Here is a 15,570-nt window from a genome sequence, read left to right as displayed (position 1 = left end):
GACTGGTTATTCCTTACCCCAAGACCAAATTGGTTATTGGGCAGTCAAAATTGTAACAGGCGTATCGGAAGCTATTCCTGTAATAGGATCGCCTTTAGTAGAGTTATTGCGCGGAAGTGCTAGTGTAGGACAATCCACCTTGACTCGTTTTTATAGTTTACACACTTTTGTATTATCTGTAGTTGCTGCCGTATTTATGTTAATGCACTTCCCAATGATACGTAAGCAAGGCATCTCTGGTCCTTTATAGAGAAGAAATAGTATTATAGATCATAGATATTTGCAATCAGTCATTTATCACTTCACTCAGGGTAGGAACAATAGGATTTCATTGCTATAAATATGGATTATTGAAAAGAATAAAACACGTGTTTGGATCTTTTCCTTCAACCCCGCAAAATTGTATTATTTATTTGACACTAATGGTTGAAGTGAATTTTTTGAAGATAAAATGGATTACTTTAATTGGGGTTTCCTTTTTTATTAGTTGGATCCCAAAATGAGCAGATGCATACTTGATACTACAATGACATGTACTTTTCAAATCATACTCTACAATAATATGTGGCATCGTCTTACATTTAATTAGTATTATATGGATATAAAATGAGTCAAAAAATTATCTATACATGATAGTATTTTTGCCATAATACTCAACATCTGGCAGACTGGCATATAATTTTAAAACTCAAATGAAGTAAATTTTTTTTTTTTAGTATGGTATTTATGTTCGCATTTTTATTTTTATTTATAACCATTAATTTATAATTTGTCCTTTGTCTATTAATTTTCCAAACCATTTCTCTTCCAATGACCATTAATTCTTAATTTGTCATTTGCCTATTTTTTTGGTTAAAAATGATTTTAAAAAAAGTATTTGGTTAAAAATGCATTAACTAACTGATATATGTGTAATGACAATAAAAATGTAGAGGCATTACTAAAATATATTAAAAAAAAACACCAAACAAAGTTTAACGTTATTTGAAGCCTATGTACAGGACGAGAGCTCGGTGAAATCATTCGGGCAAAAGATCTCTCTGTGGTGTTTTTAGCCGAGACACTTACAGATGAAGCAAGGCTAGAGTTTATTCAAAGTAGTATTGGTTTCGACCATCGGTGGGTGGTTCCAAGGGTAGGCAGAGGTGGTGGATTGGATCTTTTTTGGAGGTCTTCAATTAATTTGATAGTAGAGAGATCAAACAAATATTATATTGATGTTGTTGTTGACAAGGGTATGGATGGTGAATGGCGACTGCCCGGATTTTATGGTGATTCTCTTGGACTGATTCAAGCTTTGAAGTCAGAGGAGTGTAGCTTATCACCAACGGGTTTGCTGATTGAAGATGTGAAAATGTTTGCTAACAATTTTGTAAGATTGTTGTATTCTCACATTAATAGAAACGACAATAGGATTGCTCATAGTCTGGCTAAAAATGCATTATGCATACCAGATTTTCAAGTATGGATGGAAGATGTCCCATCATATATTGTTTCGATTTTACAATTGGATGTAGTTGAATTTCATTAATAAAATCCATCAGTTTCTTTCTCATTAAAAAAAAAAAAAAACGTTATTTAAAGCCAGAATAATTGGAGTCTTAGATTCCTATTAAAAGAAAAACAATTTGCTAAAATTATGGATCTGCAACTTAATACCATATCTATATTGAAAAAAAATTATGTCTAATTAAAAAGAAAAAAAATGATAGAGATACAAATTATTTTATAAATTTTTTTACAAATTGCTGATGTAGTAAGTGATTATTGGTAAATAAGAAAGTAATATTAATGGTGACTTAGATGAAAACCAATAAGAGATTAGTCATATCAACATTTTGTAAAAATTTTATAAAATAATTTGTGCCTATAGCATTACTCAAAAAAAAAAAAAACTACCTTCTAAAATGATGGATCAGCCACCTAATTATGCTAAGTTTGAATGTTATTTTGTGAGCTTTAGTGTAATTTCTCCAATTAAATCCCTAAAATTATGAGCAAGCCAGCAAGAATTGGACCTCAATTTGGTGATGACCTTTCTAAATGTAGCATAGAATTTCCATTTGTACGGTAAGACTTTTCATTTATTAAAACAAGCATCTTTGCTCGTGCTGCGCGCATTGTGAAAATTTCCAAAGTTTGATAATTTCAAATGGTGGGCATTGATTTTAGAGGACATATAAGAGCAATGACGTTAAAGAATACTTCAAACAGAGAGCACCAAATAACAACTAAGCCACCACTATTTCTATATCCATCGTGATTTAATTTCCATATTATTTTAGGTGAAGTATTAGTTCACTTTCTTTGGGGGTTTTCCGTTTTTGGGGGAAAAAAAACCCTAGTGATTGCTTTTTCTTTTTTAGTTTTTGGCATTTTACATATATATATATATATATATATATATTTTACCTCGTAAATCACTCATCGGTGGCTGGGTAGAAGCCTAAATATGTATGGTCATTTGAAATTCTATTGAATTCATTTCTTTAATTAAGTACGGGTATTAAGATTAATCAATAGCACCATAATTTCTATGCAACTATATATTTAATTGTAAGGAAAAGTGTATATAATCCACGATTCTTGATAAATCATTGTTGTTATAAAGAAGCAAGATTATTTTCCAATTAAGTCATTCTTAAATGTTTTTAATTATCTTCTTGAAAAAAAAATGTTTGTCATTATAATTTGATACCCATCTAAATCTCTCCCACTATGGCTTATTTATTTATTTATTTTAACAAAAGCCCTTTTATAGATAGTGTTTTCTTTTCACAAAATTTACGTTTTTTTTTCTTTTGATTTTTATAATTTAAAAAAATAAAATTAGTTGCAATAAATAATGAATATTTAAATGGTTTCTAAAATATATTAAAACAATTAAACAAATTTTTTCAAAAAAATAATATACAATGCAAACCGCGGGTTTTTGGCTAGTAAATGAATAAAAGCGGGAGACATAAATATTTGATTTATTTTTCCAAGTATTAGTTGAGTTGCCTAATATAAGTTTTTGGTATATTAATGCTATATATAGGTTACATTCATAGATTCTAATAATTATTACTATTTACTAAAAAAAGAAAAAAGGTTACATCCATGGGTTCTTTCTCAAAAGAGTTCTAATTTCCTGCTGTTTACAAGAAAAAGTCATCCATTAAAACCTTATAATGATCAATGCCGCAAATTTGATAGCCAGACATTTGCTTTTTTTTTTTGATAGCCAGACACTGAAGCTGTTTGCTTTTTTTTTTTTTTGATACCCAGACATTGAATCTGTTTCCTTCATCTCTATATCTTGTTGCTTTGGTGGCATCCATTTTTTGCAGCAATAGTGATCCGACCTTTTGGTAAGCATACTACAATGCCTAGGGGTGGAAGACATTTTTGTGTTGGTGCATCTAACAATGGCTTTGCTCAAAGGGTTTGGATTATTATTGTTGGTCAATTGCTTCTTAGTTTTGGTACCGGATGTGCCAATCAGGTAAATTCACCTTGATCTCTATCTCTATTCATCATCATCACAAAAAAGGGCTTTGTATTGATGTCTAATTATTTAGATTTGCATGTGAAAACTATCGTTTTCACATTATTTTAAATAATTTTTTTTTGTTCTTATCTTATTATTCTATAATTTCTAAATAGATTAAAAATCCAAACTTGATTACATTGAACTCTAGATATCTCCGTTAGAAATACTGATAAATGCGACTTAAACTATAAGACTTTTTGCTGTCAACATGATATTATTAAACATACCCAATACGTTTTAAGAAAAATTTCTTAAAGGTGCATTACTTTCGTTAGAAACGGCAACTAGAAATGCATAATGGAATCCTAACTTTGCCACCCATCCTTCCTCCCCGTCACACTCTTTACATGAAATGAAAGTGAAAACAGTATGCTATATATAACCCAATTCTGGTTGTTCCAAAAAAAAAAAAAAAAAAAATCAGGTAGAACTTTGACCATATGATTTTAATGGTATTGGCATCTTTCCTTTAACAAAATTTTCCATAATTTCATGATTCCTAGTTTAGATTTCTAACATAACGACTACCATCCCGTGAGTAGCACCATTGACACAAAACAGTGGTTGCGACAAAGAAAATGTTGCCTTTTTTTTTTTTTTTTTTCCTCTAGTTCAGTTCAAGCAAAGTAGGCCAGAAAAATTTAAAGTCTTAACATTCACATGTACATTCTCTGGTTGGATTCTGAAAAGGTTAGGGATGAACTGTCTCTCATTCTCAGAATAATCATATTTGAATTTAGCTTACAGTCAGTTTATGTTTTACATTTCACTCAAACACCCAATACTAGATTGATAGATCCATGGTCCCAATACAGTTGCGGGAGATAGCAAAGGGCAGTTCCAATATGTCATATCCAAGTGTCCAACTACACATTAAAGATCAATTTGTAAGGCCCTCAAGTAACCTTTTTTTAATCTTCTTTTAATATGGTACCTCTTTTTCTACAATTATACCATAGATTTTATTCCAATAATTCAATAAGTGCAGTGTGGGAAAATGAGAAATATAATTTTTGCAGGTGGTTATGGATAATGGCATAGTACAAGTCAACCTATCAAATCCAGGAGGACAGGTCACTGGAATAAAATATAATGGCATTGACAATTTGCTTGAAGTTGTTAACAACGAAACTGATAGAGGGTAAGCTGTTAAAAAAAAAAAAAACCCAGCAACATCTCTGATCTCTCTTATTTGATGAAGAACACGATTGTGATACTTGATAGGTTATACAAATCCTAAGACTAAACATTTAAAAACAGTGATTGAGAATATGTGAAATTTATTAGTTAATTCCACTGGCGGCCATAATTTTTTTAATGATCTTATATGATGATAAATTAATCAAACCAGATAAAGGGTATACTGGTAGTAAATGAGAGGATTTCTATCCTATTTTAGTAAATGAGAGGATTTCCTAATGAACTTACTGAAATTGACTTTTTCATTTCTTTGAACCATGTAGCTACTGGGATTTGGTATGGAACATTTCCGGAAGTACGGGAACAAAGGGTTATACTGATAGGTATGTTTTCTCGGCCCTCACTATTTATGCATATCCTAACATTAAATTTCCTGAGCTTATGATTATTCTAACATGAGTACTTGTTACCTGTTAGTACCTTTACTTGAACCTTAGATACCTGCAACTTAAATTTTTAAATGGTGACATTATGATGCATATATATTCACAAAATATAGAGAAAATTTCGAAAAAAGAGAATGTTTGAAATGCCTATTTTACTTGTGATTCATGACGTATATCAAATCTTCCTTGCTTTGCAACATTCAATTTCATGTTAATTTGAAGCTGTTCCAAGTTCCAACTTTCAACTTCCAATTATTAGCACTAGAATTTTGTTCTTTTCAACTACTCTTCCAATTACAAATGGATTATATTTAGCTTTTGTTGAATGATTACATGTCATTAAGGTAGTATCTAAACACTCGTTAAAAAAAAAAAAAAAAAAAAGGTAATATATAAACTTTTGCATTTTAAAACTGATGCTGGTATGCAACCCGTGAGCTGATAATTGCTTTACAGGATCGAAGGGACAAATTTGAAGGTAGTTGTGGATAATGAAGACCAAGTAGAGCTATCATTCACTAGACTGTGGGATCCCTCACTTGAGGGCAAACTTGTTCCATTGAATATAGACAAAAGGTACTTACAAGAGCACATCTTATTATATCAATATTTCAATCAATGACAAAAAATTTTTTAGAACGACAAATGTTATGTTTAACTATATATTTATTTTCAGGTTCGTGATGCTTCGTGGTTCCTCGGGATTCTACTCCTATGCCATTTATGAACGCTTAAAAGAATGGCCTGCTTTCAACGTGGAAAATACTAGGCTTGTATTGAAGCTTAGGAAAGACAAGTAAATAAATTTGATCTTTCTTCTTTATTTATTTTTTATAGATATGATAGAATTTCAACATATAGTATCTACTCCATTATGATTATTTTTTATCATTAAGTAAAAACACTAATCGGTTTTTTGTATAAATTGGGTTCGAACTCCAGATCTCTTATTTAATAATAAGAGATTATTAATTGAACTAACTAAAATCCATGTATATCTTCTTTATTAAGGTTTAGATTGCTTGTCTTGAAGAATATTAAAATTTCCTTTTAATTCCCACAAAAAATGGTCATATTGAGATATTCAAAGGAAAAGATTACACAATTTAACTGTGGAGATTTTTTAAACTCGCAGGTTTCATTTTATGGCTATAGCAGACAACAGGCAAAGATTCATGCCCTTACCTGATGACCGGTTACCAGGAAGAGGCGAAGTCCTGGCCTACCCAGAAGCAGTACAACTTGTCGATCCTATAGAGCCAGAGTTTAAAGGAGAGGTATATTTTCGACTCTTCACCTCTATGATATCAATATCAATTCTTTACAACTGTTCAAAGGTACAAAAAAGATTAAAAAAAAAAAAAACTTATATTGAAGGGCAAGTTCATTTTTATTTTGATATTGTCACTATGACAAAAGGTCTCGACTTGTAACATAAACTTTTATCTCTTAGCTTATAATAAAGAGTTCACTAAAAAAATAAAACTTATAATAAAATGAGAATTAAATAAAAACGCTCAAAATATATAATCGGTTTCAATTTAAGTCGCACATTTTTTAGTCAATATCAAAATTTAAACTTATGAAACTATTTCAATTTAGCCTTTGTCTATCTCCATTATTTTGGACATTAATTATAATGGAGCATAAACAAATGGAAAATCCTTAATAAAATTTTGCGTTTCACCTAGTTTGAAGGGTTCAAATTTAAACCTAGTTGATTAATTGTGCAAAATTAAGCCAAGTTGATTAAATAACCAATATAAGTATAGATTCAATACAAAGTTAATAGCATAGCAACATATCACAGTATAATATAAGTGCAAAATATAAATGACACAACGATTTGTTGACAACCAATGAACAACATTAAAGGAAAAAAACACTATGAGGGTTTAGTCACCAACCCTAAAGGAAAATAACTTCTAGCTTATTGGACTCTCCTATCATGGATTTCGCAAACATGAACTTTCCACTCACAACTTCAAGGACTATCTCAAAGATTTCATAGCAACTTGATTATGTTGATGTATAGTAACTTTAGCTTCATCACCAAACAGCAGCAACACTGATCCTTAGATACACTATTTTGTCACTAATATGTTGGTAGATTGAGAGAGAATTGATATAGAAATCGTAGATACATGATTGGAGGCATTTCTTCATGCTTTTTAGTCAATTCTAATGATCTATTTTATACTTTAACAAGTAGGCTCGAATTCCAAGTCATGAACCAACTTAATAGGCCTAATCAAAATTCAGGATTTGCAATTCTTGATCAATCGAGGCTCTATTAATGGTTTTTCAAGGCAAAGCTCGATTGATCGATTGCGTGTCAAGATTCTAGACACTTCCTTTCTCTTGAGTTGATCTTAGGTATTTATCTTGGACTTGAAATACAACTCTATAACACACAAGATTTACATTTTATTCATGGTTTGTTAACACTATAAACAACTATAGATCTAACATAGGTGACTAGCTTTGATTTTTTGGCATATAAGATTTCATTTCACTTCTTAATTAATTCAATGTTTGTCAAATTGATTTATAAACTAAGTCTTAGGTAAAATTCGGAGTGTGATAGTTTTCTATATTTTTCCAGAATAATGATTATGGAAGGAAGTTTCAAATTGAAACGATTTCATAACTTTAAGACAACCTAAAACACGATATAAATTATGAAACTTTTTATGTAATTTTCTTTAAGAGTAATGTTGCTAACAATAAGCTTCTCCTTGTCCATCTGTTATTGTACTTGAGCCTTAGTTTTTAATTGAAAATGTAGTTAATTAAATTGGTGTTTGATAAGCATGTTAGGTGAGTTTATCAGGTTATTGTGTAGGTGGATGACAAGTACCAATACTCTTGCGATGCCAAGGATATCGGAGTTCATGGGTGGATAAGCAACGACCCACCCATGGGGTTTTGGCAAATCACACCCAGCAATGAGTTCCGATCTGCTGGACCTCCCAAACAATTCCTTACCTCCCACGTCGGCCCCACCTCCCTTTCTGTAAGTGAAAAATAGTTTCAAATTCTTCATTGTGGATCAAATGCATGTACATTATTATGAACTATAAAATGAAAGTGTGTGATATTTTTATAATCTTTAACAGCTTTAACTTTCTCTAAATGGCATAAACAATCTCAGGTATTTCATAGCGTACACTATTCAGGAGATGAATTGGTAATGAAATTTGGACCTAATGAGGAATGGAAGAAAGTTTTCGGCCCCGTTTTTATTTATCTTAATTCTTTGACTAATGAGGGTGGCCAAGATTTGCTCTGGGAGGATGCTAAAAACCAGGTTTCACATCAATATATACATGTTGAAATTGCAGTTTTATTTGTTAAAAATTAGATTGTACAACTTTGATGGCGAACAATTAATAAAACAAAACTTTTTTTTTTTTTTTTTTTTCCAGACGATCAATGAAGTTAAAGCCTGGCCCTATGATTTTCCAGCTTCAGTGGACTTTCCATCGTCAGATCAACGGGGTACTGTCAGTGGTCGATTACTTGTTCTTGATAGGTACATTTCTCTTTCTCTCTCAATGTAGATTATTGGGTTTATTATTGTACTTTGCTCTCTGTTCCGGACAATTACAGATTTATGATTAACTCAAAATTTTTAGATATGTTTAGCCCACAATGTTTGTTTCGCCCTCGGCACCATTCAATCCTAAGTGGTTTTTTAAAAATAAAAATAAATTATAAAGAGTTTGTTTAAGGGGCATCTTTAGAGTATTTGTTAATAAATTATTTAAAAAAATTTTAACAAAACTTTTATGAAAAAAAAAAAAAATAAAAACAAAAAATTAGTTGTTTTCTTCTTTTTCATTTTTACAAGTATTTCCTAAACAAACGTCCTTAAGACATTGGCTAACAAAATCCAATTAGAAATGTCTAATTATATTCTTTATATTTAGTGAGTGTTTCGATCCGGCATTTGCGTTTTTGCGTTTGCATTTTTTTTTTTCACGAGTTTTTTGCTTTTTGAGACAAATAACACTGTTTATCACTGTTCACAATACTATTCACGGGACCCACAGCCACTTTATTCAGAAAAAAATATTAAAAATAGGTCCCACGGTACTATTCACACATTTAAAAATTATTTTGCTATAGTATTTTCAGTTTTCAGTTTCAGCAAAAGTAAGTTATATCGAAACAGACTCTTAATATGTTTTTACCAAAAACCTTGTAATTCAACTAATTGACACTTCCTATGTTAAAAGATTTAACATAGACATTTTTCAATTTAGTGTTTCCATCTACTTACAATCCAATCTCCTTGATAGTTTTAGTATATTCATTTTTTAAAACAATTTTGTTTGGTGGACTTGACTATACACATTAGATAAAAGTGGACAGAATTGCTATATTGGAAACAGTAAAAGACTAGAAAGGAAATGAAACTTAAAAGAATGGATTGAGAATTGGCGAATTGGTCAAATTAAGTTAGAAGTTATAATTTGTAATGTAACAAAAAAAAAATTATAAAAAGAGAGAGCATGCATATATAACATAAGGAAACTATACTTGCACTGTTTACATGTCTGTTTGGAAACAGCTTATTTAGCTGAAATTGAATTTTTTTTTTGCTGAAAGTACTATAAATAAAGCTAAAAGGTAACTGAAATTGTACAGTGAGATCCATGAATAGTATCAAAAAGTGCAATAAGACCCATGAATAGTAGCAAAAATAAGCTGAATAGTAAAAAAAGTTGGCTTTTTAAACCAATACCAAACGCTATATTTGGTGATGAGCTTGAACCCAGCTTATTTTGAAATAAAGTAAAATAAAGAATCTTGAATTTTTAAATTTTAATACCCTGCTTATATAGCTCATTTTTACAGGCCCACTCGCTAGTTATTTATTTATTTTTTTCCACTTTTTTATACATAATAATTTGATGGTAAAATTGACATTTAGGGCTACACTTGTTTTTAGTGAAAGATACAGTGTTTAGGAAAGTTAAACTTTTCCTATTTAAGTTTAACAGCAATTTTAACTGGAGGACAATTTACCTGGCTACTACCAATTGAAATTTTGATGGGGACTTATAAAGTGAAGTTTAAACTCATGTTAAATTTAACTGAAGTTTAAACGTCGAGCTTTGTCTAGGTATCTTAATGAGAATGCTATGCCTGGAAATGGTTCTTATGTTGGATTGGCACTCCCAGGGGAAGTTGGATCTTGGCAAAGAGAATGCAAGGTAATATTAAGTTTTTCATTCCATTCTACATGAAAATTACATATTATTATGTGTTCGTTTGGGAACAACTTATCTAATTTTTTGCTGAAAGTGTGCTAAAGTATACTTATATCTTGAAAAAATTTTAAAAAGTTTGAAAATATGAGAAAAAAAATGAAGTTTTAAAAAGCTATAAGTAAAAATTAAAAGTTAAAAGCTGAAGCTAATGCCAAACAAGCTCTCTATAATGTCACCAGTATGACTCGTTGGCACTTTTTTTTTTCAGGGTTACCAATTCTGGACCATCGCTGATGAGAATGGCCGTTTCAGTATTGACAATGTACGTACTGGCGACTACAATTTGTATGTATGGGTCCCTGGTGTCATTGGTGATTACAAATACAATGCTGTCCTTCCCATTACTCCAGGTCTTGTTTTCAATTTGTTATGAAGCTTTTTAAATTCATATCCAATCCAAATGCGTTATTAACTTATTATTTTATAGTGATTTGCAATTGAATATCATGTGAAGCAGGTCTTAGCATTGATGTTGGTAATCTTGTTTATGAGCCTCCAAGAGATGGCCCAACATTGTGGGAAATAGGCATCCCAGATCGCAGTGCTGTAGAATTCTATGTTCCTGATCCTAACCATTTGTATATTAACAAACTTTATCTCAACCATCCTGATAGGTTAGTCCCCTTTAATTGTGAATTTTTCGTAACATGTATATGAAATTAGTATGGTTCATGCAAGAGAAATAAATTAAAATTAGGACGTAAATGCTTTCTTTTTTTTGGGGGTTCTGATATCATTTAATTAAAATCTTCTCTCTAGCTAATGTACTAGTGCTGTGTATCCAATTCCAATATTTTAGACGTATTTTTTGTTCTTTTGAAATTAATATTATGAATGGAAATAAGAATATGATTTTGTTTTTCTTATGTGGCAGATATAGGCAATATGGATTGTGGGAGAGATATGCAGAACTATATCCTGATGGAGACTTGGTTTACATGATTGATGGTGGTGACTATAGTCAAGATTGGTTCTTTGCTCAAGTTACTAGGTTCGAATTTCTACAATATTTCCCTTCAAAAAAAATCTCCAATATTGCCTTGTTCATTTGTTTATGATTTGATTCATTTATTTATTTATTTTTTTTTTGCATTTTAAAATTGAATAAAAATGGTGAAGGGGTTACCATGATTACTATACCTGAGTGTAATCATTGTAACTCCTATTAAAAAAAAATAAAAATACGTGAGGGTATAAACAGGAATATGGTCTACAATATTCGCTTGAGTGAATTGAGTCATAACATGACATCAATCTCATCGAAAACACCAATTCTCCGAGGCAGTTGGAGGCAATAATTCTTTATGAACAAGCATCATGTGGTCGGCCCCAAATAAAAGAGAACAAAACTAAATTAATATTTATTGTGCAATGTTATACATAAGATAACATTTATAGAAGTTCTAACCCTATAATAGGGCTAGGAAACTTGTCTTGCAAGTATAGGTTACTTGATCTATAAGTACATTAGTTATAATTGGGGGTTCACGACATGTTTATGTCCAAGGCCCAAGGGCCCTAATATATCTAACATCCCCATCAAACTCAAGTTGGCAAATTTAGGACATGCTTGAGTTTTGTAAGGGACTTCATAAAAATTTATGCAAATAGTTCCTTGGAGAGAGATTTAAGTTGGAGAAGATGGTGACAAATGAAACGATAGTCAATCTCAATATGCTTTATTCATTCATGGAAGAAATCATTGTAAGCAATGTGAATAACACTCTGATTATCACAATAAATGAATATGGTGTTGATTTATGTGAGAGAATGTGAACAACTAACGAGAGAAAACAAATTTTTATTCTATTTGTGTGAACATATCTTTGTTGGCAATATGGATGGTTCGATAGGGATTGACAATTTGCACAACTGGTGGAGATAGATAAAGACCTTGTGATGGTAGGAAAGTTAAAACACACTTGCTCTTATGATGGTTCGAGAGATATAGCTTTGATATCATGAAAGAAGAGAGGAAAATTCAGTTAATATTTGTAGTGCAATGCTATAAATAAGAGAGTATATATATATATATATATATATATATGATCTAACCCTATTCTAATTCTAGTACATGTTGGTTTATGATATGTTTGGGTCCAAAGGTTATAATATATCTAACACCAAAGGGTTATGACCCTCCTCATATCAAGACCTAATTAGTGTGTTGTGAATCTGGATGGTGATACATTTACTTTATTAGATGAGATTATTTGATATGCATAAGCACATCAATAGAAATTTTCAAATTAATTATTAGGTTTTTTGTAGGGATGGCAATAACAACCCGACCCGTAGGTATCTAGCCCGACCCGACCTAGTAAAGAATAGGGTCGGGTATGGGTTAAAAAAAAACCTGAAGCAGGCCCGGGTCGGGTCTAGGTTTTATCAAAACCTGGCCCGAACCTGAACCCGGACTCGGACCCGACCCAGTTAGCCTAAATGTAAAATTACAAAAAAACCTACCTACCTATATATATATATATATATATCACAACTCTAACCCTAAAACTCATTTCTTTCGTTCATTCTTTGATTTCTCTCTTAACTCAGCCGCCTCTCTCACCTCACCCTCATTGACTCTCACTCTAACTCTCACTCTCATGTCATCCACCCCTCACGGTCTCACCTATTCATCCTTACCCTCACTCTCATTCACTCACTGACCCACCCTCACCCTTGTGGAGGAGCACGGATCTCGTGGTGGTTACCGTTTGTCACGGAGAAGCACGGGATTGTTAGATTGGAGTATGGGATTGTTAGATTGGAGAGAGATGTGGTCGTGTTGTTAGATCAGAGCACGAGATTGTTAAATCGGAGAGATATGTGATGATCGGAGGAGTTCTTGGTCGTGTTGAGGTCAAGCGAAGCCCAGGGGTGGGATTGATGGCTGAAACCACCGCTGATGGAGCTTTAATGGTCTGAGTTCTTCATTTTTTTTTTTTGGGTTTCATTTCCTCTCTCAGTAGTTTTTGTTTTTGGGTATTTATTTGAGGATTCAATATGTATAGAATGTAATGCATGTGTATATTTTGTGTTGGTTTAGTTGACTATAGCGCCTAAGATAACTTCAAAGAATGTGAATCAGAGTTGATGTTTGTGTTAATGTAAAAATCGGTCCATAAATGGAGTTTTGTTTCTTCTATTGTTTTGTGTTTATTTATTATTTATTTTTTGTCTAAGAATCTCATTTTAGCAAGACTGATAACACAATGTTGATTTATTATTTAATATTATTACAATTTATTTCGTTGTAAATGTGAGTTTGTGTTGGTGATTTCTGTGTTTGTGATAGGATTTGTGTTGCTGTTTTTGTTTGGGTTATTTATTTTTTATTTTTATAATAATAAGATTGGGTCGGATTGAGCCACGGATTAGGCCCAGAAGTGGCTGGACAAGGAGGGTTTGGGGCTAAAAAGAACATGTTTATTAAACGGGCCGGGTCTTGGGTCCGGGCATCAAAAAACCCGTCCCGAACCGGACCTGTTGTCATTTCTAGGTTTTTGAGAGTACAATAATGTGAGAGGAGGGAATATGTCTTCCTACTCTTGAGGTATGTAATAATTTTTTAAATTTTTATGGGGGGCCCATTAAAGGGCCAGGGGCCCATTCTAAAGTTGGTTGTGATTTCCTCTGCTGTATCTGTTCTGATGGTAATCTTTTAAAAGTTACCGAAAGAGAGAAAATGTTACCATTGGCCTTTTGTGGATAGATTTTTTTTTTTTTTAATAGTGATTTCAGTTATGTGCTGTTTTTGCAATGCAGGAATACAGATAATAACACATATGAAGGAACTACATGGCAAATTAAGTTCAATCTTGACAATGTTGATAAGAGTGCATCCTATAAATTACGAGTAGCGCTTGCAACTGCACATAATTCCGATTTGCAAGTATGGATCTTCATAATTCAACTTACACTCTTTTTTTCTTTTAATTATTAATTCAACTTTTTTTATTTGAGAATTTCTTATTTTCAATAACTTATTTGTATAATGTGAGAAAAAAAGCTATTTTATTTTCAAAAAACTGAAATTAAAATTTTCAAATAAAGTTAAGATAAAAAAGTAGTGTGAGACTAGAAAATGGTATGTAAAATAAGCAAAAAAAAAAAAAAAAAATCATTTTATACTCAATTCCCAAACTCAAAGATATTGCTGTGAGGTGGGTTTCAGTTAGCTCAACTGGTAAAATCTCTGATGGTTGAATAAAAGATCTAGGATTTGATCCCCCCACTTACACCAAAAAACAATTAATGTTTTGGTCTGATGATAAAAAATTATCATTAGAAACGGACGTCACAGATTAAAACTCTCTTGAAAAATAAACAAAAGATATTGTTGTAACTGTGTTGTTGCAGTTTTGATATTAACATTTTGTAAAGATAAGTTTACTTTTTGACTTAACTAATGGTGCAATTTTTCTTTCTTAAAAAGGTTCGAATTAATGATCCAGCAGCAAATCCTCTGTTTTCAAGTGGAGTTATTGGGAAGGACAACACAATCGCGAGGCATGGAATTCATGGGCTCTACTGGCTGTTTGAAGTAGAGGTACCAGGAACTCAGGTAGCGAAAGGAAATAATACAATTTTTCTAACACAAGCACACCAAAGTAATAGCCCTTTCCAGGGAATCATGTATGACTACATTCGTTTGGAAGGTCCCTATCCTTCAAATTCTAGCAAGAATCCTTGATTAAGAATTCTGCATAAATTTTATCTAAAAAAACGAATTTAACACAATTCTTCGGTAATTAATTATTACATTATTTATAGAATTCATGGAATGGCAGTTTCCTTCTTCTTCTTTTTTTTTTTCATTTAGTACTTTTTTTTTTTTTTTTTGAGATCAAAGATAGAATTCATTTAGTACTTTCATTCCCATAATGTTTGGGTAACAGAATTAAATTCTAACTAGTTAGGAGATTATTACAATTTTTAACAGGAAGATTTTAATTTTTTGTATAAATTATTGGTGGACCGGATCTCAATCCTACCCTGGATTAAGGGGAAAAATAAATAATGTTTATTCTATCTTGGTGTGATTATAATAGCTCTATATCTGGTAAAGAATCAATGCCTCGAAACGATGTTCCTACGAACATAAATTAATATAAAAATTGCATCTCATAATTTATAACATAATTATTTGTATAATCATATTTCATTAAGT

The 15,570-nt window shown here is 31.5% G+C and overlaps 1 protein-coding gene across 1 annotated transcript; it reads left to right on the top strand.

The window, feature by feature from the left end:
- The first annotated feature begins 3,264 nt into the window (after nucleotides 1-3,264).
- Nucleotides 3,265-15,177, top strand: LOC115971920 (rhamnogalacturonate lyase B-like). Its single transcript, XM_031092026.1, has 16 exons — nucleotides 3,265-3,487; nucleotides 4,351-4,422; nucleotides 4,555-4,676; nucleotides 4,999-5,058; nucleotides 5,578-5,697; nucleotides 5,798-5,917; nucleotides 6,257-6,398; nucleotides 7,967-8,137; nucleotides 8,276-8,431; nucleotides 8,550-8,656; nucleotides 10,253-10,343; nucleotides 10,609-10,750; nucleotides 10,858-11,014; nucleotides 11,275-11,391; nucleotides 14,166-14,292; nucleotides 14,836-15,177. The coding sequence occupies exons 1-16, from the start codon at nucleotides 3,368-3,370 to the stop codon at nucleotides 15,091-15,093; spliced, it is 2,082 nt and encodes a 693-aa protein (XP_030947886.1). The 5' UTR covers nucleotides 3,265-3,367; the 3' UTR covers nucleotides 15,094-15,177.
- Nucleotides 15,178-15,570: the final 393 nt, after the last annotated feature.

The sequence above is a fragment of the Quercus lobata genome, chromosome 12 (genome assembly GCF_001633185.2).
Source record: "Quercus lobata isolate SW786 chromosome 12, ValleyOak3.0 Primary Assembly, whole genome shotgun sequence".
In the NCBI taxonomy this organism is placed as follows: Eukaryota; Viridiplantae; Streptophyta; class Magnoliopsida; order Fagales; family Fagaceae; genus Quercus; species Quercus lobata.
This window is presented reverse-complemented; position numbering and strand designations above follow the sequence as displayed.